Source organism: Tamandua tetradactyla, chromosome X, assembly GCF_023851605.1.
Source record: "Tamandua tetradactyla isolate mTamTet1 chromosome X, mTamTet1.pri, whole genome shotgun sequence".
In the NCBI taxonomy this organism is placed as follows: domain Eukaryota; kingdom Metazoa; phylum Chordata; class Mammalia; order Pilosa; family Myrmecophagidae; genus Tamandua; species Tamandua tetradactyla.
This window is the reverse complement of record NC_135353.1, coordinates 8,507,022-8,532,525: the sequence shown is the minus strand read 5'-3', so window position 1 is coordinate 8,532,525 and position 25,504 is coordinate 8,507,022. Positions and strand designations below refer to the sequence as shown.

General features: G+C 41.2%; 1 protein-coding gene across 4 annotated transcripts in view; it reads left to right on the top strand.

The window, feature by feature from the left end:
• Nucleotides 1-25,504, top strand: part of AFF2 (ALF transcription elongation factor 2) — a 506,169-nt gene that overhangs the window by 304,043 nt on the left and 176,622 nt on the right. For all 4 annotated transcript variants that reach the window (XM_077144839.1, XM_077144837.1, XM_077144840.1 and 1 more), the window contains exon 4: nucleotides 17,578-17,622. In XM_077144839.1, the coding sequence (XP_077000954.1) occupies nucleotides 17,578-17,622 (45 nt within the window). The remainder of the gene's footprint in view (nucleotides 1-17,577; nucleotides 17,623-25,504) is intronic.

Here is a 25,504-nt window from a genome sequence, read left to right as displayed (position 1 = left end):
TTAGCAAAGTAAAGATTATATTTTCATCACTGTCTAGCAATAGCCTATAACTCAACAAAAAGCTGGCATATGACTGACGCACTATTGCTTTGGGGCTGACTCGTTGTTTTTGTAAATACCACCTAATTGTCATTGTGGTCATCCAGATATAGAAAAGTGAACCGTCCACATTTTAATGCTTCCATTGAAATTCTAAAGCACACTTTCTGTCTGTTTGCCTTATGAAAATACAGGTTGGAATGACTTGGCATTTTTTACGTATGTAGAAATATGAAATAAGTTGCTTTTAATTTTCAATCGGAAACCTAACTATTAATTGGAGATCACCCAGGTGAACATAAGTGGAAGCTTTGGAATTAATTTGCTTCAGGCCAAAAATTGGTAGACTTCTTTTAAAAGACTGTAGTCACCTTAGAAAGTGACTTGCCCAAAGACATTGAGAAAGAAAGTTAACTAAGATAGATATCACAAAACACTAAAGGGACCCCAAAGGCAGGGTCAGAATGTTATATGTTAGTGCCAAGCTCCTGAGAGATTCTAGTTTTAGATCAATGTATCACATTTTCCATTCTTAGCCAATTATATTTGACAATGCCAGAATTAAAATGTTTTCACGGGGGCACCGTCTCTTCTTCTCAAAATGCCATGGTTACTGCCTATCTGAATCTCCTGTCTTCAAAATCAAGACCAAGTCTCACTTCCTTGCCTGTCTACCCTAGATCCATGGTCAATTTTCTCTTTTCTGGCCTCTATTTACACTGGTTGTCAGAACCATTCATCAGGCTTTTAAAGTAGTATTACCGCATGGTTAGAAATTTTTAAGATAGTACCGATTTCAAAGAATCACTTTAATTCTCTCCACAACTAGATATTCTGGAAATTCCCATATCAGCCATGTAACTCATATCACCCAAAGTGGTTCTCATATGCATTTAAAGCACAGTCCTATTTCTGACAATGTGCCTGATTCAGGGTTTAGTAAATACATGCTCTCACTGTCACTACTCATTTTATGTGTGAAGGCACATTGTCTATCCATCTAGAGTTTATTCTCTGTGTGGGCATATATTATTTATCACGTAATGAATATCCCACAATATTTGGCACAGCATGTTGTGCAGAGTGAGGATGTAATGTCTGTTTTTCTTGTGGGATTCTTTCCTTAAAATTAGCGTGTCTTGCAAACTTCCAGTTTAGGGGTACCAATACACATTGATTCCATTCAAGAGTGTAGTGTGGTTGTTTAAGAAGAATCTGTTTTTTTTTCTTTATTGGTAATGTGGTGTGCTTGTACCTGGAATTCTAACTACCTATTATCAACATTAGTTGGCACTCAGTTAGGTCCCATAAATCATGATATACAATGCATCATGCCTTCTTTGGTCTTCAGCATACAGTGCAATGGTCTCGAGATGCTCCATAGAACAGACCCGCATTTTATGCCACAGACCTTGTCTTTTTTTAAAAACACTTTTTATTGTGAAATATAACATACACTAAAAAAGCAATATATATATATATTTGGCATGGGCAGGGGAATTGAACCTGGGTCTCCGGCATGGCAGGCAAGAATTCTGCCACTGATCCACTGTTGCACCACCCTAAAAAAAAAGCAATCAATTTTGAAGTACATTGTAACAAGTAGTTATAAAACAGTTTCCAGAGTTGGTATGGTTTACAGGTCCATAATTCTAGGTTTTCCCTTTTAGCTGCTCTAAGACACTGGAGACTAAAAACAAATCATATAATGATTCAGCAGTCATACTCATTTGTTAAATCCTATCATCTCTGTTATAACTCCTTTGTCTCTTTTGATCCTTCTCCCACTTTTTAGGGGAATTTGGGCAATGCCCTTTCTAACTTTCATGTTGGAAGGGGCTGTCCATAATATGGGACAGGGGGATGGAACTAGTTGATGTTCTGGAGAGGCAGGCACCGCTGGGTTTCAGGACTTATCTGGCTTAAGAACTGATCTGGAGGTTGTAGGTTTCTGGAAAATAATCTCAGTGTGTGAAACTTTTGCAGAATCTCAGATACAGCCTTAGGCATTCCTTAGGGTTAACAGAAATGGCATTGGTTGAGGTTTGGGACACTGTATAATCAACAGTATCTAACTGAAGCTTCATTAGTATTAGCCTCCAGAACAGCCTCTAGACTCTATTTGAACACTCTTAGCCACTGATGCCTTATTTCATTACATTTCCTTTCCCTCTTTTAGTCAGGAAGGCATTATCGATCCCACAGTGCCAGGGCCAGGCTGAACCCTGGGAGTCATGTCCAACATTGCTGGGGAAACTTTCATCCCTGTATGCACAGACCCTTTCTTTATGACACAGACTGTGTCAAGGATTGTGTTTTGCTGTGATTTTCTGGAAAAGTGCCATGTCCTTCCATGAGCTAGGAACCTCAGAGTGTCCTGTAAATGCTGGGAAGATGGGGCCTTGGGGCCATCTCTAAAGCTAACTGAATATGGCCTAGGGAAAGTGTAAGAAACAGGAATGTCTTGCATTTTGCTAGACAGCGATTTCCTGGACCCACATGCAGGTGTATTTTCGGGCAGGCTGGATACAGCAGGAGATAGGGAAAAAGCCAGTATGGACAAGGGCCAAGGTTGTGAATCATTATTTATAACCCAACCAGGCAGTAATTTTGCCAACTCTCCCTTCTCAAATATGAGGGCCGGCTTCATGGTAATCAAACTATTACTCTAACACCCTTTACTTATCAGGAGACTAATCTGAGATTGAAGAACTGGAGATAGAGTTTGTCTTCAATTCATTCGAAATGCAAACGGAGGAGACAATCTATAGCTGCTGTGGCATATTTTTAAGCAAAAGCAGGCACCTACATTGACCTCCTATTTACATTTCTTTGAGAAAGAAAAAAGTCACATAAAAGCTATCAAGGAACACATTTCACAGCAGGCAAATTAATTGGTTTTACAGTATTTGAATGGAGGGATTGTCAAATAAAACATGCCGTGACAGTTAATAGTGTCATTTAGAGCCAGAAAATTATTGGCTTATTTGTTATTGGATAAAAGGAAGGCAAACATTTTGTATTAGGAAGTTTTAATGTGTTTAAAATCCTCATTAGGGATTAATGGACATGCTTGCTTAGCATAGCGCCTCATTAATTTGAGGCCAAACAGTTACTTCTGTGTTTCAATCTCAGTGTTGTTTCTTAACATTTTTTTTCTTTCTCTTTAATTAGATCTTGCATTCGAGTTTGGTCTCTATGCCATTGGAGATGTAGAATTAATTAATGAGATTTATAAATCTAATGGAAATGAGTTATTCTTAGCTCGTTTCATTTTAGTGAGCAGTTAAACCACACGAAAGTGAGTGCAGATCTGAGAGATTTCGGAAGTATAGAAAAAATGTGAACTTCCCTGAATATATTTAGCAGTGTCACTTGGCATTAAGAGATAAAAGTGTTTTAATTAGAGTTATAAATAATAAGGAAGCTGACGAATCCCACTGGCAATTAAGACAATCCTAAATGCAGGGTTTAGAGAGTCAATAAGGCGCCGAGTTCGTTAGTGGTTTAGTCTGAAAGTGGAACCACTTTCTATCAAGTGTGCCCTGTTGTCACATTTTTATTGAGGGTGTGCGTGTGTACAATTTATAAAGTCTATCCCGCTTACATTGCTTTAAGGAATATGTGGCTAGGAAAAAAAAAAAAACCTGAAATCTGGGTTTCGTATTTTAGCACAGACATTTAAATCATTAGCTAAGTATTTAGAAGAGGAATGTAGGAGTTTCCTTAGGGTGAGGGTAGTGAATGTCAAGGGGGAAACTTTTCTTTTCTAAAGCAGTCAAGAATAAAAATCAAAGATACATATTGAAAAGCTTCTTTTGGAAATGACGTTACAGCACTTAAGCTGTGTGTTTGTGTGCATGCTGTACGGCGGGGTAACATTTCATTATTTTCCATGTGAGTATCCCATTATTGCAGCACGATTTGTTGAATTTCTCTTCTTTTGCTTAGTTGTTTTGCTTGTTTGTTTGTTGTTTGGAAAGTGCATGGACCGGGAATCGAACACAGGTCTCCCACATTGCAGGTGAGAATTCTACCACAGTACTACCCTCGCACCCCGCTACAGCACTTAATTTAAGACTCCATTATATGCCTGTGACATTTCTTCATAAACTACCAGAAAAACCTGAATGCCCAATTCCTTCTTGTTGTTGTTGTTTTCTTTCCCCAATGAGGAAGTCCTGGCTTCTTGAGGAAACCACAAGTGCTTTTGAAGAACTTCTCAGTCCATGAAATATTTTTAAGAGATAATCGTATCTTGAAATGTTTCATGCCATCATATTTTAAATGATGTAAAATGCTTGCTTAAGTACAAAATATTTAAACAATTAAAAATAACTATTAATGGTGAATTTGGATACCCTATTTCATATAACTGAGATCATACATTTTTTGTTCCTTTGTGTCTGGCCTATTTCATTCAACATCATGTCTTCAAGGTTCATCTATTTGTAGCTTATATATAAATATATAAAATATAATAATCCAAAGTGTACAATCAACGGTTCACAGTAATATCACAAAGCTGTGCTTGTATCATTTCGATTTTTGAACATTTTCATTACTCTATAAACAATAAAAATAAAAGTGAAAAAGAATGCCCCAAACATCCCGTACTCCCCCATCGTTTATTTGTATTTTTGTCTTTTTTTTCTTACACATCTTCCCATACACTGGATAAAGGGAGTGTCAGTCATAAAGTTTTCACACTCACATGTTCACACCTTAAGAGTTCTATAGTCATTTAAACCTCTTCAAGAATCAGGTTATGACTACTGGATTACAGTTCAACAGTTTCAGTTTTTCCCTCTAGCTACTTCAATACACCAAAAACTGAAAAGGAATATCTATATACTACATAAGAATAACCTCCAGAAAGACCTCTCAACTCTAATTGAAATCCCTCGGCCACTGAAACTTTATTTTGTTTTTGTTTGTCTTTCCCCTTTTGGTCAGGAAGGCTTTCTCACTCTCACAATGCCAGGGCCAGGCTCATCCCCAGGAGTCACATTGCACGTGGCCAGGGAGACTTAGCCCCCTGGGAATCATGTCCCACGTAGATGGGAGGGCAGCGAGTTCACCTGCAGAGTTGGCTTAGAGAGAGGGGCCACACCTGAGTCACAAAAGAGGTTCTCTAGGGGTGACTCTTAGGCACAATTATAAGTAGGCTTAACTTCTCCTTTGCAGGAGTAAGTTTCATAAGGGCAAGCCCCAAGATGAGGGCCAGTCCCATCAAATTGGCACTCCCCAATACTTGCAAAAATGTCTTCTTCCCCAGGTGGAGAAGTTTATTTCCACATTTTCCCCCAGTTCCTAAAAGGCAACTTTGCAAATACTTTCTGATCTTCTGCTCAGCTCCCTCTGGGATGTATAAGGGCGTCACACCAACCTGTACAAACCAATAAGGTCTTGCTCCCTATACGGGTTCCATGTAATTATGGTATTCAAATAAGCTGACCATACAAGTTAAGTGAGATACTGTACTACTAAAAATACAAATTTTGTACCAAATAAACATCTCTTCCATTGGTCTCACACAGAAGTTGAAGTTTTAAAATACAGTCAATATCATCCATTGTCCCTTAGTCCGCTTGACCTTAGCCCTACCCAGATCAGCCTTATTCGTATCTCAAATTGAAGTCTGATCACTTTTTCAGTGTTTTTAACAGTTTCTGTATGGGATAATGCTGAGTTTTATAGCTGCAGAACTCTAGCTCTGAGTCTCAGAAGTTCCATGGAATGACCAGGTTATACAGAAAGAGTGCAGAAGCTCAGAATTTAGAAATAGCCATTACCACTTCGGAGTAGATGTGACTGCTGTAAGAGCTTGCCATCTAGGAACCCTTACTATAAGCCTTTGCCTGATAACTTATGCTCTCAAATTCAATTCTCAGAGTTTGCACATTATAGTTAGTCCATTTGAGTGAGGCATTATAATATTTGTCTTTTTGTTCCTTGCTTATTTCACTCAATTTACTATCCACAAGTTCATTCACCTAGTTGTATGGATTTCATTCCTTCTTGCAGCGACTCAATAGTCCCCTTCCAGGCTTCTGTCGATGTACCCTTATGTCACCTCCATGAATTGCGATTTGTGAACACTGCCACCACAAACACAATATGCAAATGATCATTTGTATCCCTGCTCTCAGGTTCTCCAAGTATACTCTTAATCACAGGGTTGCAGGATCATATGACATTCCCCACCTCTAGCCTCCTGTGAAGCCACCACATGGCTCTCCAGAGAGGCTGCCCGTTTTACTTCTCTACCAACAGTGAATAGGTATATCTCTCTCCACATTTTCTCCAGTATTTGTATTGTTTGCTCATTTTTTTAAGGGGGGTGCATGGTCTGGGAATCAAACACTGGTCTCCCACATGGAAGGCGAGCATTCTACCGCTGAACCACTCATGCACCTTCTGTTCGTTTTTAAACCATTTTATTCACACATCGTACTATCTGTACTTCCTACTGTAATCACATAACCATGACTTCACCACCACAGTCTATATGAGGTATTTAATCATCATTATTGTTCACTCTAAGCATCCCTAAATTATACTGTCACAGTCTTTATCTTCTAACTTTTTGTCTCGTATCATACATTCCCCCAACCCTCTTCACTCATCCATACTCATAGCTTCATTAGGTGTACTTACAATATTGTGCCAACACCAGATAGTACTGTACTATCCAATTCTGGATCTATACAATCAATCCTGTTGAATATTCTGTACTCCTTCAGCATCAGATGCCTGATCTCGACCCTCTTTCTATCTCCTGAAAACCTGTGTTCTCAACTTTAACTCTCAAAGTTTGCTCAATAATGTTAGTTCATATTAGTGAGACAATACAGTATTTGTCCTTTTGTTTCTGGCTTCTTTCACTCAGCATAATATCCTCAAGGGTCATCCATATTATTACATGCTTCATAACTTTATTCTGTCTTACAGCTGTGTAATATGCCATTGTATGTGTTTTGTTTAGCCACTTAAATGTTGATGGACATTTGGCTTGTTTCCATCTCTTGGCAATTGTGAATAATGCCACAATAAACATGAGTTTGCAAATGTATGTTTGTGTCCTTACTTTCAGTTCCTCTGAAGATATACCCTGTAAGGGGATTGTTGGATCATATGGCAAATCTATACTTAGCTTCCTGAAGAACCGCTAAACTGCCTTCCAGAGTGGTTGCACCATTCTACATTCCCACCAACAGTGACAAAGTGTGCTTCTTTCTCCACATCCTCTCCAGCACTTGTTGTTTTGTGTTTTTTTTATAATGGCCATTCTAGTGGGTGTGAGATGATATCTCATTGTGGTTTTGATTTGCATTTGCCTAATAGCAAGTGATGTCGAATATCTTTTCATAGGTTTTTGAGCCATTTGTATACCAAGTAAGAAACTAGCATATAGATCTCCAGTGGCCAGGTGGGGGTGGGAAATGGGAGATAATGCTTAGTTGGCATGGAAATTCTGTTCGGGGTGATGGAACGTTTTTGAAATGGCTGTCATTGATGGTGACAAAATTTGTATATGTAGTTAACACCACTGAACTAGACCATTGAAAATGTAAAGTAGGAAATTTCAGGATGTGTATGTTTATCTCCAGAACAAAATCAAAAAAATATAAAAGTATAGAACATGAAGAGGTAGTACTAATGTAAACCATAGTCTATGGTTAATAGTATAATTATAATAATATTGTCTCACCAATAAGAAAGTCACTACACTAACGTACAATGCTAATATGGAGGAAAGCGTATGTGTTAGGGGAATATATGCAAATGATGTACTATTTGCATGTTTTTTTTTTCTGTAAACCTACAATTATTTTAATAAAATATAATTTAAAAAAGAAAAAGTAAGTCTTCTTTCAACAATGGAAGACTCCTTCCAAGATTCTATAGGAATAATGTCTCTCAGAAAGATATGGGTTAATTGAGTTTTCTGTGTTCCCTTAGATACAAAGCTGAGTTCCTTTTGCCCAAGAGAGGATATCCTCAAGCCTTGGGGCCATGTTTAGGCTTAATTTCGTCTGGCCTTATAAGTAATATTACAGGAGTCATCTCTGTGGAATCCCAGAAAAAGCATTACTCCTGTTCTTGGGCTTTTTGCTTCATCCATTCGGAATGAAGCCTCCTGGAGATTTGGAGCATTTGAGAACTGTGAATTGTGGTTAATGAGTTCATTACTGCTTGAAAGACAGAACCTAATAGTGAAGAGCATCTGAGTGGCTTGGCCAACATCTTCCTCCTTTCTCCTTCCTTCTTCTTCTTTTATCTCCTACTCCCAGATATATATCTCCTCCCGTGTTTCACTCTATAGCTCTTTCTCCCTCTCCCTTTAATGTTACCAAATAGTTCTGCGGTTTGGGCCCAACCGCTAAGCTATCGGGGACCCTCTACTCCTCAGCTTCTCACTGCTTGCTAGACGATGCTGCCGCACGCAGAAAAGAGGCTCGAGCCGGGGGTCTGGGTCCAAGGGGCGCGCGCAGGAGACCTCGCTGCGGGTCTAAAGGACTGGAGGCCGAGTCAATTAAGCATGAAGCGAGGTAGCTTTATTGTTGGTAGACGCTTATACCAGGGCCGCCAGAAGCTAAAGACCACGAGGCTCGGGGAGCCCTGGATTATATACAGTTTGAGGAGAGGCGGAGTTAGGGCGTGGCCTCCAGGGGAGGGTAGCCAATCACACAGGGAGGACGGATGAGTGACTGTGACCATAGAGATGCTGTTCCTGAGTGTACCCATAGCAGAGGATGTTGGGTAGGTGGAGGACTAAGGAGAAGGCCAATAGGGTTAGAGAGACAAGGCTGCATCATCACTAGTCGCTGGTGAGGCTTGTAATTCAGAGGCTTAGAAGAACCGGACGTGCCAAAATGGCGAGGGAGGGAGAGAAAGAGACTAAGCCACCAGGCCAAGAATAAAATTATGCCACATAGTTCTCCTGTATTTCCCTAGCAAATCCATGCCCCAGTTTTCCAAGACAATGATTTCACACCTTTCCTTTCTCCTCAAACTTCCAATAGCCAGTGCCCAATCTCAGATGATGACCTTTCCACATACTTCCTAGAGAAAAACAGACACAAGGAGATGAGTACTACTTCATCTTCTCATCTTTAATTTCACCAGTCCAGCTGCTTATGTACCCAGGCCCTCTGCCTTCCCTCCCATTACAATGGAAGAAGTGTCCAGAAGTGTCTGTGCTCCTGTTTCGTGAGCTGTGTCCTGATCCACGCGCCCCTTTCTCAAAGACTTTGCTTTTATGATCACCCCCTTTCTCTTCTGCAATACTTTTACCTCTCCACTGAATCCCTCTAATTGGTACAGGAATATGCTTTAATATGATCCCTCTTAAAAATAAAAATAGATGTTGACCTCATGATGCCACCACCCATCACCCATTCCTCTGCTCCTTTTCACGATAAAATCCCTCAAGTGACCTGTTACTATTCACTCTTTCTTCTTCTCCCCTTCATACGCTGTTCTCAACACACTTCAATCAGATTTGTATAACCATCAAGCAGTTGAAACAGTTTTGACCAAGCTTGCCAGTGACCTTGGCCTGGTGAAAGCCAATGGCTGATTCTGCATCTTCCTGTTTCTTAATGGCCACTCTCCCCTTGAAGCATTTTGTTTTCTAGGCTTCTGGAGCATTGTGTTTGCCTGATATTCCCCCTGCTTTCCTAGACCTTTCCTAAGACTTTGTATTTAGCTTTGGAGTACGTGATATGTGATAGAAAATATGCTGTGTTATATCGAATGGGGTCTCTGGCACAAGTGACTGTAAGTGATCTTTTTATTCAGTTTTATCTTAGTATGACTAAGGTGTGAAACCTATTTTATAAATGAGGCTTGTAGTACACATATGCTATGCCAGCTTTGCCTTCTTAAGTATGCTTATATTGGTTAGTAAAAGAAAATAGTTCATATTTCCCATGCATTTAAAAAATAGCAGAGGATGCAATGACATACTTGGAATTTGGCAGTATCAATTACACACAGAGAAAAGTATCATGTGTAGGAGACAGGGAAATGAAAATTAAAAGTGGACAGCACATAGACTAAATATATAAAATTTTGAATTGAATAAAATAGAAGATGAATAAAGCCATAGAATTCGAAAGATACTTGAGAGATCACGTCATCTGGTAACCAAGCAAGTTGAAGGTGGTGTAATTCTGCGGCAAAGCGGGACTTATGAGAATAGTGGTGTGAGTGTGTGTGTGTGTGTGTGTGTGTGTGTGTGCACACGTGCATGCATGATGTTGACATTGAGTTTGCTAAGGTCCTATCTTGGGGAGAAACTCTCTTTTATTCTGAGATTGTGCCCTTCCTCTCTTTTGGAGTTCTTTCTTTTACAAAATAATGGTGGTGAGTACGAAGTTGCTGTTGCAATTTCCTTCTTGACAAAATAAAAACTTAACCATCTTAAATGGATTCCTCTATCACTTTTTTTACTGTTATGTTTGAAATAGAAAACACTTGGAACTTGGAATAGATCTCCATGCCTTCTGGTATGGGTTTGAGAGGGAGGAAGCGAATTGCCCCAAGTTACACAGCTTGTTAGGGGTAGAGCATGGGCATACAACCACTGCTTCCTCAATCCTAGTATGTTTTATTTTCACTACTTTTTTATTTTTCACTACTCATTACCTGAAAGTGAGATTGTTTAGTTGCCGTATACTTGAAAGTTAGCTGTGATGAAAGAGAGGTCACGAGAATACTTTATTTTTATTTATTTATTTTTTTACATGGACAGGCACCGGGAAGCAAACCCAGGTCCTCAGGCATGGCAGGCAAGCATTCTTACCTGCTGAGCCACCATGGCCTGCCACTTTTATTCTTTAACTGATGAGGCTCGACAATGAACTTGCTTCCTGGTATGTCTTCTAAGTACTTGATAACATTGACTCTGGACAGAGTCTGCTCCAGCTTGTGCATCTGTATTTTTACAGTATCCTCTTTTACTACTAGAGATTATGGCCAGCACACCAGACATCCATTAACATTAATGGAAACGCAGTCAGCAGGGGTTTAGCGACAGCAAGACTTTACTCCTAAATAGCAGTTGGCTATAGTGCTAGGACTCAGATGGGATAGAGGTGGGTATCCCATTGGGCCTGAGGAGTCAGAAACACTTAGGGATTTCAAAAGGAGGACCCCATGACCAGAAGGTCAATGGATTTTAAGGCAAGCACCAAGAACAGACAGGTACCAAGAAGAGCCCAGGCAGGAAAGGACAAGCAGGGTGAGTCATAGTCAGCCAGATTGGCATGGAGGGGAAGGAGGATACAGCTTGAATCTGAGCAGCAGACATCAGCCATCTAGGAGCAAAGCCTGGGGAATATGTAGGTAGGAGGCCTGGCCCTGGAGGACTCAGCCAGCAGAGCCTGAGTGACCCCTGTCCCCACCCTCCCCAGCCAGCCTGGCTGACCAAAAGCGGGGCATCCTTGGGGGAATGTGGAACAGGTAACCAAAGCCTTCCAGACAGGTTCTTGGTTTCTTAGAGTAAGATTTCTAAATGGGGATCTTGTTTTTCTTTAAGGCCATTATCCACCCCACCCCCCACCCTGTGTGTAGCTCACTCTTCTATAGTAACTAGTTATTAGACCAAAGAAGTGAACAGTGAGCTAATGGCTATTCAGAGCCCACTGAATTAAGTACTCTTCACTTGAAATTCCATCTGCCATTAGGTACTCTCAGCTGATGATAGGCCTTTCTGCATATGCATTCCGCCGTTGCCCATACCTAATGTAATCAGTGGAGAGATGTCCTGGTAATGAAGGAGGGATCTTGTCCCTCCCCACCCCCTCCACCCCCTCCCTCACCCCGCTTTGCTTTCTTACCCCCTCAAGTCCCATCTCCAACCTCCTTTGTCACCTTCAATGAAAGCCAGCAGATGGAGCAGCAGCCTTGACTCCTTATACACTGGGCCCCTGAATAGAGCTTAATGATCAGTGTCATTCACAAGATGTCACAGGGGCCAGTTTACAAGGCAACCGAGCTATCATGCCAGAGGTCCCAAGGCTCAGGGCACCGAAGCCTTTCTAAGGGACTAAGGGGAAACTCAGAATAGAAGACACTGATGGAGAAGGACCTACTATTCTTTAAGACTTAAAGCACACCCAATGCTTAGGCTAAGATGCTTTCTGTACCTCTCCTCATTTCAACCTCGCAATGATGTTAGAAGTGAATGTTTGCATTTCTCTTATATGGTTAGGGAAAAAAAGGTTCAGAGAAGTTCAAGTGATTTGCTCAAGGTCACAAAGCTAGTTAAGTATCAGAGTTTGGATTTAAATCCAAGTGTGTCCAGCTTGAAAGATCATTCTTTTTCTACCATTCCTTGTCGCTCCCTGAAAACATAGTAAACTATCCCATTAATTTGCACAAAGATTCTCCTTTCTCTGTAAGGTTCTATGCAGAAGGGTCATTTTCTGGACTTAGCTCAATATGATAAATGTTAAATTCCTTTGATCATCATGCTTTACTTTTTGTTCTTTCCTTTCTTAGAGGGAATGGTGACTATTAGCTTGTTTTGGATGGAATGTTTTGAGCATGTAACTTCCTTAAAAATTGGCCATGAGCTGTATTTTAAGGTAAACACCAACTCTTTGGGTGCCAAGGACTTTTGCTTCATTAAAATGAAATTGGAGGGTGAGTTGGCAGGACCATGTAACTGATGTGAAATCTTTTTTGTTTTGATTAAAGTTATATTTTTGAGGACTTCTGCTTGCAGCTTACTTAAAGTGAAATGTTGCGTTTTAATCGGACACTCATGACTACAAATTAGAGCAGGTACAGGATGAGATGAGGCAGTAAGCAAGGGACAGAAGGGATCCTCGGGCAAACTGGGCTTAAAGTTTCACAAATTCATTTCTGAAAACAAGGACTCCCTGGATGGGGAGAGAAAGGAATCCCGAAGCACATGTGAATAGGAACTTCAGAGGCTACTGTTCTCAGTTTTTGCAAACAACCAGTGATGGGGATTCAAACATTTAAAGAAGACTGCAAACTCCTGTGGTAGTACGAGTGCACCTGAGTTTTTCATTTTCTGTTGTTGGCAGTGCCTTGCCGGGAGCATTCTCTGTCCTGTAACTCAAAGCTTAGGATAAATGTGGCAATTTCTTAATGAAAATGCAACAGAGTTAGTTTGGAAAATGCCTGTTGGTTGTGGATGCTGTTTCAAATGCTCTGTGGTCCCTTGCAACCTGGTGGGGAATCCAAGCATTCCCTGACAATTAAGCGTGTGATATTTGAGCCTCACTCTGTGAAGTCTTTGTCAACTTGGAATATGCCTTGGTTAGTGGGCTTTGATTGCCAGGTTTCGTGGGGCAGCTTCAGGATGATTTTAGGGGGAAAAATAGGGACTTCTTATCCCTGGAAATCCCTGAATATTCACGTACTTAGAGGCATGCCTTGAGCTGCTCCCGTTAACATGTGATGGTCTTTAATGTTTTCTACGAATTCCATGTTTTCGATTAGTGCTAGCTGCCTCTTCTGTCTCTCAATGCCACAATCAGGGTATTTTTGATCTCCTGTATTCCCCTAATCGCCAAGAAGTATGCTCCAAACTGATTAATTCCAGAATGATTAAAACATCCTATGTGAGTCATTTATTGTTGCTGCAGTTAATTGAATATTTGATGATTTAAAGGTACACTGATTATTTCCTAAGATATGTACTTCTCACCGGGCAGCTGATCAGTGCGTGGTATCTCTCTCTGTGGTTGCATGGGGTGGGTGGCAGCCTGCACTGTCGCATGCAAAAGGGGAGACCCTTGTGAGGGCTCTCAGTCAACTCACCACCTGCCCTACGTGCGCCTCCCTTCCCTGGCCCTCAGAGAACCACGTCTGTGCCCAGCACAAGAGGGTCGTCCAGGGCCAGGAGGGAGAGCCTGAGCTCCCTGTGCAGTGTGCAGCGTGCAGCTTGCTTCCTGCTCCAGGAGGAGGGGGCGGCGAGGGCTCTCGCGGCTCTGAGTGGCTAACTTGCGCTTTGTGGGCTAGCTGAATACTCGAGAGTGGATTTAAAGAGAGGAGAAGGTGGCTCAGGAATTAAGCAGCAGCTTGGCAACTCAACGGGTAGCAGTTCTAATCCCAGTGCCACCACTTCTTCCGTCTCTGTATTTCACACCTGTCCGAGTGACTCCTCCAGAATTATTGTGAGAGGTGTGTGTGTGTGTGTGTGTGAGAGAGAGAGAGAGAGAGAGAGAGAGAGAGAGAGAGAGAACAAGAAAGAAAACAACTGGACCAAATTGGGGCCTCGGTTCAGCTTCCTTCCAGTGCACAGTGACCCCGGCGCAGCTCTGCAGGGGGCTCCGGGGCTGAAGTGGCCTCGGCTGGCCTCACCACTTCTCAGCCATGGCAGATCCGTGGCCTCTCACTCCCATATGGAGTGAGGAATACGGTGGGGACCTCGGCGGCTGGGAGCTCCTGTCCGACATGGCTCTGTCCGTGGACCCGGTAGGTACCCCTTTCCCTGGCACCTAACTCCGCCCTCCCGTTTGGTATTGTGTCAATCTCTGTCTAAGTGTTGTCTCCCCAGTTCGTGTAGTATCTTGGAGGCAGAGACGAGATTGTCTTCAGAGTGTCTTTAAATCCTTCCCTTTGGCACCATCCTGAGCACAGTGTGAGCTCAATCAGGATTTGTCTTCCAAAGAAATAAATGGAAGGACTGATGAATAGGCGGACCAAGGAATGAATCCGATCCTATTACCCTTGTCATGACTACCTTACAATGGATGTCCCAGTGGGTCTCTAATTGTTTGTTTTCTCCTCCCATCTAGACATTTAACTCTGAGAGAAGGAGGCTAAGTCTAAGAGTTACTTGTATTTCCAACCCCGCCTGTCTAGCACCGATCTAGGCACGGAGGAAATGCTTACTGATTCATTAAAAAGCACTGGCAGAAAAGAAAAAGCTTTGTGGCTCAGATACGGTTATTTTACCGGGAATTGCACTGTGGGACAAGGCTAGCTGGATTTGAGACTGGCGACACCAGGGGAAAGTTGGCTTCCAGTAGTCTCTAAATATAATAATAATAGAAAGCAAAGGGAAATCTGAACACTGGGTGAGGCTAAATATTTATTTGATCGCCGGATCGGTAGCTTTCCTCCCAACCCTGAGTGTTACCCACTCCAATAAGTCATTATTAGATTTACTGCAAAACCCCTCGAGTCCACAACTCTTTCTGTTTTGACAGCTTCCCTCCCCCCACTTATATGGAAATGGGTATTTATAATTCCAGGTGTAGAGATGATATTTGCAGTTGCAGTTGGCAAGAGTGAGCCAGATCTTGGCTTGCAAAGACGAGAAGACGGGACTTTCATGATAATGTCAGGGGAGAAGCAGGACGCATCGTGTGGGGTTTTGTGGGTTACCCCACTTCTTGCACTGGATGTTCCCAGAAGCCCTGTGAGACTGGCAAGGGGTGAGAAGTAGTATTATTTTTACAGTGTTTATTTTACTGTATAGTTGGGCACACTGCAGTTCAGAAGAGTAAAGGTACTGAGTGCTGTGTCTGAGCGGTCTGGCCAACACCCGCTCCCTAATCTTTTGACTCATAGGCAAGTGTTGTCACTGTCTCTGTGTTGTACTGACCCTCTCCCCTCCTTAATTTGAAACGAACATTGACATGCTTGTGTGGGGAAAGGGGAACAAAGCCCTCTTCAGGAGACCGGGCCATACAATGCAATAATGATGCTGAAGTCTTTGTTACCGTGATTATGAGCTTTGTATTTGGGGGATGGTGTTTGTTAGATGTTCAACAACGGTGTTGTCTAAACCTGAGTATTTAGCAATGGACTGAGACATTCTGTTTGTTCTTGAGACTCTGTGCTCTGTAGATATTCATTCCCTGGAAGTGTAATAGTTTTCACTGAAAACGACACAGGACGATGAAAAATCAAAGTATTCAGTGGTCAAAAAGTTGGGAAAGTGCTCTGTTAAACCAATTGTGTAGCTATCTCAGAGCTTTTCACTAGCATTATGGACTCCCAAGAGGGGTGTGTGGATTGTAGCATTTCTCAAACTGATTCAGAAGTGGCATCTTCTATTTAGCAGAACTAGCGTCCATGGGACGGTCTTCTTGGAGTAACCCTCCCCGCAGTTACAGCTGTACATTATGTGAGTGTTAATGGCTGCCTTCTCCTCAAGCCTTTTGCTTCTCACTGTATCTCTGCCTGGCACTAGCACAGCCCCTGGTTCTCAGGACACGTTGAGTGAATGAATGCATTGTATTAGGCCAAGCTACCTGCGGTTCCCTCTCTGAAATATGAATTTAAGGTCCTTTGCAGTGTATACCCAGCCAACTTTCTTAGATTTTTTTTCAATTGTTTCCTCTCTCCAGCATTACAGGGTTATAGTTATTGGAAAGGTGACTGTATAATTTAGCACCAAACTGGTACAGTTTTGAGGGTGAAAGGGGATGCTATCAATAATTACCCCAGGATAACAGGTATACACAGGGGTTGTACAGGGTAATCCAGGATGGATGGCCCCTTCGTTGATGACCCTGTCTCATCCTGCCTCCCCGATTTGGCATTTTATACTCATTGGAGCAGGAACTTCCCTTATTTGTAGAAGGTACTCGATAAATATTGGTCAAAACAAATGTATGCATGGTAGTGACATTCATGCTGATTTAGGATTAGCTGATGACTCTGGCATGTATTTTTTAAGGTTGAAGAACACTGGTGCCATATTCTTTTCTCCGTTTCGCCAAATGTGGTTGAACTCATACTTGGCTGTACCAGAAAGTAACTTCAAGAGGCTGTTCTTCTTCCAGGGCTGGCCTTTTGCCTCCTGGAATGGTTCAGTCAAGAGAGCAAAGGTTCCACTTACTAGAACTGGAGGGAACGGAATGATCAGATTCCAATTATAGAGAGGGCAGAGATGTGAATGGAGGCACTGAGCATGTTTGAGTTGTCCCACTCCCAAGTCCCTCAGCCTGGTCTACTTTATTTTGGTACTTGACTTCTTGCTTCCACAGACTAGGGAACTCCTGGGAAAAAAGGCCAAGAGCCTAATGTGCAGTAAATCCTGATAAGTGCTAGAATTTGATGGATTAGGGCAATGTCAGACTGGGAGAGGTGGCTCACGAGACATATTTTCTGTGTGTTCTGAGAGTTTGAGCACCAAGGTGAGTGTGCAGTTTGCCCAGGAATTAAGTTAAAAGATAATACAGTTTAATCATAGAAGTGTTTTGCCTGGGCCTTGTCTTTAAAAATTTTATTTACACATGATATATTCGAGTGTGTCAGAGGGTGGACGAGACCTTCCAGAGCACAAGTCCAACTCCTTCTCTGTAGAGATGAGCAGAAACCCCCATCCACCCGGCATCGTGGTCTTACTGCTTCATTAACATAAATCAAAATTGGCCATTTGCAGGTGATTATTGATTTGTATTTAACAGGAAAAGAAACATTGATAGCTAGATTTACGTTCTTTACAGTTTTCCTCTATGGAGTAAACTATTATACTGCAAGCTTCTCTGAGAAGAGCTAAATTGGGTTTAATGGTTTTTGTTTGTTCCATTTTAGGTAAGCCTTCCCAGTGATCCGAGCTGCGTGGAAGAAATCTTGCGGGTGAGTTTAGACCTTTATTGTGTTGCCTTTTTGATAATGAAGCAATCTCCCTGCTGAAGTGGTTTATCGTAATGACTGCTCTGTTTCAAGGAGTATCATATGCTGGGGGATTCTCACATTCTGCTTCAAATCCCTTCTGCTTATTCCACCTGTCTCATTTCTTACCTGTCCTCTCTCCATACCTTAATTAAGCTGGTGTTTTGATCTCATCCATTCCTATATCTTTTGAGTCTTCCTGTTGTGTCTTGGACTGAGACTCACCACCTCCTTCAGCAAACTTTTCCTTTGCAGACACCCTAATTTTTTTTTTTTAACATGGGCAGGCACCGGGAAACGAACCCGGGTCCTCTGGCATATGGGCAAGCATTCCTGCCTGCTGAGCCACCGTGGCTCGATACCCTAAATCTTTACTTTTCTGTTTTCTGGGCTTTCAACCCAACCTCCACATTGTAGATGAAACATGGTGTTGGCAATCGCGGCCTATACTGAAGAGATGAGATATGGGAGGGTGGAAGAGAGGAAAGACTAAAGAACAAATTATGGCACCGCAGTGAGAAAGCAAAGCAAAACCAAAAGTTGAATCAATTTTCTTTGGCCATTGGCATCATAAGGCGATAGGGTGTTTCAACACCAGGAGGTGAAACATGTGAGTTCCAGTCCCAGCTCGACCATTTGTCACCTCTGTCAGTTTGGACAGATGACTTCAACTTTTTGAATCTCCGTTCCTCATCTGTACAAGGGGACAACAGCACCTGCCCACATTCCCTTATAAACAGCCAAGTAGTATTTACATGCTCATTGCTATGATAAATGATAAGCAGCGTGGCCGTGAGAAAACCACTTGGACTTTTAGTCTGGGAAAAGAGAATAATCTGTGTGGCAGTAGCAATTCTGTACCCCCTTTGCTTATTTATCAATGTCACCCCAATTCCCGCCTGAGCCTCGCCTGCTAAGTGCCTTCTTAACAGCCTACTGTTTGAAGCAAGCCCTATGAAGATGCAGCCAAATGAATAACAGAGGAAACTGTGTACCATCTACTTGGCCCCTCATCTGATTTCACCTGTTGTCGATGTTTGTGCCCATTTCAGCCAAGAACATTATTGTTGACTATTGGAGAGATGATTCATAACAGTCTGGGCAGAGATGAGAATATGAATTAAGGAGATGCTGGCTACTTCCATAAGATACTAACCCAGTGCCCTCGCAGTCGTCTGTCCCTGGGGCCCAAGAGCAGAAGTGGAAGGGCAGCCACTGGTGTGAAATCCACAAGTGTGCTGCACACTGTGAAGTCGATGCTTGCTCCTTCTCATTAGATGGAGGTGGGCAAAATGTCCGGAATCCTTGTGAGTTCGTCAGCTACCTTCTGTCATGGAAGCTACCACAGAGAGAAACCACAGTTTCCTCTTTTCTCTCCTGCGTCTCAAGCATAAATGAATTCCGTGGTCTTCTCTGAACTCCCAAAGGCATGCCAGACCCCTTTCCAAATCCCCAGTCGGCTCAAGAAGCCACTTAGAGGAACAACAGAATGTCACTTCGGTGTGGAAAGAAAAGAAGCAGGTTGCCCTAATAAGCTCATGAATGATAGCACCCTTTGAGGAAGTTACAAAAGTCCTTCTGTTCCTGAAACAGAATCTAAGGGAGCATCGCTTTTTTTTTTTTAAATGACCATGCATTGTATAGAATTCTTTTTCAGCAGCACCGTTAATGAGTGGGTTTTCCCTTTAATGACGAATTAAATGTTTCATTCCCCATGCTTAGAATAAAAATATGCCTTCCAAAGTTGATGTCCCAGATTTTCTGCCTAATTCTTAAATTTATATAGACCCCATTGCGCGTGTTGACAGAGTATACTTCGCGAACTGCTTTGCTATCCTGTGTTCACTTTCACATTTGTTTGGGGGCTTTGGAACTCTGTTACACGGTTCCACAAGCAAGTTTGTTTGCAGTCTCGCTCCCCATCTGCTTCCTTCTTTAAGGGCAAGTACCTTTTCTCTTTGTCTCCACCTCTCTCTGACCCCCTCTGTGCTTTTCAAACTAAACAGAGTCCAAAGCAGATTCATTTTCTCTCCCTCATTGAAGTGGAACTATGCTTCGGAAGGAGCACTGGACCAGAAAGCAGAATGCTGGCTTCCAGGTCCTCAGGGGCTTCCATCACTCCTGAGCTGCGTGGCTTTTCAATGTCCTCATCTAGAAAGTAAGGGCTACGAGTTCCCTCCCCCACTCTCTCCCAGTGAAGACACTTAGAAATTGTGCACATTCCTTGCATATGCAGCAGGGAGTCTGTATGCTCACTCCACTTTCCCAACTCACTGCCCCTCTTTTCCCCTCCTGAGCCCGAAAGCCGAAGGTGTGCAAGGCCACTCCATCTCACACTGCAACAACCTTCTTTTATTAACCAAGTACCACACAACGTGTCCGTCCTCACTCTCAGCACCTCAGTCCCTAAAGCAGTGGAATTACTTTTGCCTAATGTATTTTATCCCCTGCCCCACCTTTTCTCAAAGCTCTGTTCAAATTCAAACCAGTTGGCTTTCTTTTAAAGCTCCTCCCGCCAGTTCCCTGACAATTCACTTGGTCCCTTTGCTCTCCTAGACTTCATAATATACACTGTAGCCCACCTTGTCTGGGCTTCCAGTGCTTTCTTCCCATCTTCCAGCACTTGTAGGGGCAATCCAATCAATACAAGCAGGTTAGACCTGATGTGACCACCTTATTTTGGTATAGCAAATGAATGCTTTTCAAAATACTTGGACTTAGTTGTGTTATTTTCATCGTAGAACATAAAGTCAAGATTATGAGTCCCATTTTACAGATAAAGGAATTGAGGCCCAGGGAGCTTAAATGATTTGCAACTGGAAATGAGGCTAGTATGTGGCAGAAGCAGAAATAGAATCTGATCTTCTGTTTGTACATCCACCGGTCTTTGCCCTACACCCAATTGTCAACCACTTCATCATAAACCCACAGTGAGAATCTCTGAATTAAAAAAAAAATTGCTGCAGACAGCAGCTGACTTCTTTCTAGCAACTCACAGAATACCAACAAACCATCACAATTTGAGCAGATCTTTAGAACTGATTCTTTCCTCCTACCATCCTTTAATATTTTCATATTTCATTCCAAAGGGTACTTTCAAATAATAATAACAGTGACAAACATAATGACTACTAATAAAAGAAATAAATGTAATGTGCCATTTACTATATACCAGGCATAATAGCTAAGCAAATCATGTCCTTTGATCTTTGCAACAGCCACAAAGATTGTATCATTAGCGGCATTTTAGCAGTAGGGAAAGAGTGGGACCCAGAAAGGCTAAGTACCTTGCCCCAAGGTCACACAGGTCCCCACAGGTCTCTACCTAGAAAGCCAAGGGCTTGACCATCGTCCAATTCCATTCCTCTGTTCCTGTCGATGTACCACCCCTATTCAACAGGTTCCAACCCACGCTATGATTAACATTAGCATTATAGTGGCAATAACCATTATTTCACTTCAGCTTCTCTTGTTTCCTTATTATTTATAACCTCAATTATGTGAAAATAACTTCAAGTAGTTTATCAATCAAACCATTATTCCCCAGCCTCCAACACCTTTCCACCAAACTGCCCTTCTCCCACAAAACAAGCTGTGTCAACTCACACGTCTTTGTAGCTTGGTGAGTGCAAAAGGCATCTGTGTGTGGGCAGAACACACCTGCCTGCATCTTCGCTACCATTGGCCTGCCATTTACTCTTTAGGGTCAAGCTACCATCGAGTGCAAACCAAAAGGAAAAAATAGTAACAATGCTGGCCCCAGAGATAGTGTTTTGCAGTTACAGTTCATCTGTCATATGAGGGATTCTTTGGCTGCTCATATGTAATAATATGGGCACCACCCTCAGCTTCCATTCTGAGCTCTGTGGGGTTTTATGAGTCCTCAAATAATCATTTCTGGAAAAGTTAAGCCAAGGAGAGCAGGATGCACTAAATGCTGCTAGCTAAGGATGCATGTTTGATGGTTACTTGCTCTGCTCTGGCTTGATTGATTTGTTCCCAGTAAGAATTTACTTAAATATATCAACAAACTATCAATTACATCCTTTCTAGAGTCAAAAATGCAGATAGAGCATTTCTCTTAGACGTGAAGCCGAACAGATTGTGTCTCCTAGCAAAGCACCTTCAGTGGTTGATAATTTCGTAGCCAAACATCTGTACATGTAATTCACTGTTTATGAAGGATGCTGCATTTGCTAACTAAGGTTTCAGGAACCTGAGCTGATGAACTGTATCTTCCAACAGACTTTTCCTCCCTGCTGCATGGGTCAGGTTGGTAAGCACTTAGATGGGCACCTCATTTTCATGATATGCCCTGTGTTTACAGCAATCTAAATTATGGCAATCCTGCTTATTAGGTTTGTGCTCTGGTTTATGGTTTTCACATGGGAAGAACTTACTAAATAATTAACAGGACTACCACATACAGTGCTTGCCATTTTTTTTTTACTTTTAAAACGGGAAACAAACAAAAAAGCCCATCTTATGAGTGGAAATAAAAAAGGTTCAGGGATCAAAATTCGTCACACAATTAGGTATGAAAGGAAATTTGATTATTTTATCATAACCATTCAGCATAATCAAGCACCTTTCAGTTGAATTTCTTTTCCAAATTTAACCAATAATTGGGCAATTGATTTTATATCCTGTCAAATTAATGTTTAAATAACGTTCAAATTGAAATCATGCAAACTATTTTCTATACCATAGTCTTAAACACTGAACCTTTCTGGAATATGTCAAAAAGCATCCATCCTATTCTAGTGAGGACTTTTAAAATTTACTGTGCCTTGGAATAGCAATAGTGGTTCATCCAAGAAAGATAACAATTGCTAAATATAATTTAGATTATAATTAATGTTAATATTGATGGACTCAAATAAATGAACGAACTAATTATTGTACCCTCTGCTATTCTGATAACTAGCATTTGCCTAATGACACTGAGAAATATGTAAATTTGTGAGCAGGTGAAAATGCCCATGACTGGGTAAATTATGTGAAGTATTACCTTTCCTCAAGCTGGTTCAAAGCGCTAATGGACTTAATATGTAGCACGCATATGAAAGGGGACACTCATAGAGCCAAATTAGCCCATAAGAGATACTACCCATTACTTGCCTTCCAGTAATCATTTCCCCTTTTCTTAAACATGAACTAACCCAGAAGAAGGATTGCTAAATTTAATTATAACTACTATTATGTGAACAATGTGGGTAAGCCATCCAGTGTGCTTCCAAATGCACTCAGCCTGCCAAGCAGTTTCAGTATTTTCACGTGGAATCGAGGGGTTTGCAGCTCATATATGATGTGAATTCTACATGTTTATACAGACGTCGTTGGAAAAGTGAGTAACGTGAGTCGAGGTGACTGCCCCAGTGAAGCATGGGAACCTGTCAAATCTGGCGACCTGTCAGGGAAGAGATGGTGTCAAATACCAGTAACTTAGCAACCCAGCATTTAGCTGTCCAGGGAGTGAGCAAGAGTAACCCCTTTAAAGTAGCTGAGTAAATAAATATATAAGTCCCGATAAAAATGGTGGGCTATAAAAATGAGTCTGCTTTTGTGTGTGTGTGTGTGTGTGTGTGTGTGTGTGTGTCATTCTGCTTCTTTTGTGCCCATGGTGATTTGTTCTTTTCTATAGAATTGAATGAAAACTGGGGAAAACATTTAAGCCACACCTGCTTTTCATATCTTGAGTGTGCAGAGGGGGCAATGAAACTGTGTACTAGTTTGCCAAAACAGCATTCAAGGCCCATGAGAAAGAAGTAACAGCGTCCAACTTATTTGTTATTTGAGATCCAGCCTTTTGGCCCCATTTGTGCTAATAGAATGGGTTGGGATAAAAGGAGTTGATTCTGGGAGGGCAGCCATTCCTCTTCCTTTTGTGTAAAATTAAAACTGGTGTCTCTGGAAAATGCATCCAGAAAGGGGCCTCTCAGAATCAACTTGGTAGGTACCTTCTTGTTTGAAAATGGAGGAATAAACCGAAGTCTTGTTCCTTCTCTTCAATATCACCAAGTAGCATTAAGGAGAAGGAGGGAAAGCAATGTAAACTTCATAACGCACCCAACAACAAGAGATCCGTAAGCCCGAATCACAATTTATTCCAGAAAGTCAAGTTGAGAAGAAGCAGAGAGATATTTTCCATGGTCATGGATCTCTGCTATAGCTGACACAGCAGTGATATTTTTTCAGAATAAGTGGCACAGCATGAAAAGCAAAAACAATATTGGAATGATGAGAATGTGTGCAAGTTAATGTGGGAGCGCCCAGGTACCAAGTTGGGGATGTATCTTGAGAATTGGGGAAGGCAGAATTGAATGAGAAATTGCATAAAAAACATATGTGTGGAAAGTATTTTGTTTGTGAGGAGCCTTCAGGGATGATCTCTGTTGGTGAAAGAAAAGCAAAAGCCACAAAATTCACTTAGGCACACATACCTTTGTGTTCTGAAAGTGATTTCTCACCAATCTGGAATTCAGCCACAGCTCCCACTGCTACAAAAACCTCCTGCAAATAACTGGTCCAGGAGGAACGTCTGTCACTAAAAAATTAGTAATAAAAACAAGCAGAGAAAGGAATCACCACAAGAACTATACAAAAATACTATAATAATAGTAATAATAATAAAATACATATGAAGAAAATGTACCCAGATAAATGTTGCTATGGAATATATTAAAAGTGTGACCAACATAGTGGAATAAGTTAAAAAAATAAATAATGAAGCAATTGTATGTAATAAAGAAGAGCCAAAGTAGTGAGGGGAAAGACAATTAAAAAGGAGATAATCAAGAACTGCAAATTAATGAATTATGAACAGAAAATGATTAGAATTAATTTGAGATCCAGTTTTTTTTTCCTAAATAAAACAGTTAACAACAGTAAAATAGACAATTGGTTAGCTAATCTCATCAAGAAAAAAGAGAAAAAGCACAAATACATAAAACAGGGAATAATAAAGAGGAAGTTACCTTGGATACAAAGAAAATGAAAATAACCTTGAGCAGCAATTTGCTCAGCTCTGCACAAATAAATGTAAGCATCTAATGAAAAGGATGCGTTTTCAAGTGAAGTATAATTTACTGAGCAAAACTGACTTCAAAAGAGATGGAAAATCTAAAAAGACCTATCACCATAGAAGAAATGGAGACTCCCAATCCCTTAAGAAAGTCATCAGTCCTAGATTGTTTCACAGGGGAATTCAACCAAACCATTAAGGAATGATGCAACTTAACTGCTGCAGATCACAGGACTAGAAGAAAATCTTGCAGCATATTTGTTAGAAAAGCAAAGCTAGCATAGAATATTGATAGAAAAATCTGACAAAAATAGCACACATAAAAGAAAATTACAGAATAATATCACTTATGAATATTTTGATACAAAGTTCCTATATGAAATGATAACGGGCAGAATCTAGCAGCACATGACCAGCAATATAAAGCTGGGTGTATATTAAGAAACCCACTAATATAAGGCATTTTATGAATAGAATAAAAAAGAAAAACTACGTGCTCATCTTCATAAAAGCTGAAAGACACTTGACAAATTCAGTGCCCATTCCTCATGAAAGAGAAATTAATGGAAACTCAACATGATAAAATATACCCAGCTCAACCCAAAAGCTAGAATCGCATGACACGAGGAAACTCTAGAAGCATTCCCGCTGCATTCAAGAAAAAGACTAGATGTTCTTTTATCACCACTGTTATTTAACATTGTTCTGGAGGTTAGCCAAGGCAATTAGAACAAGTACAAAAACAAGAATATTAAAATAAGAAAGAATGTGTAAAACAACTGTTATTTGATGCACTCAGATGTGTTTTTTTCCCCTGGAAAC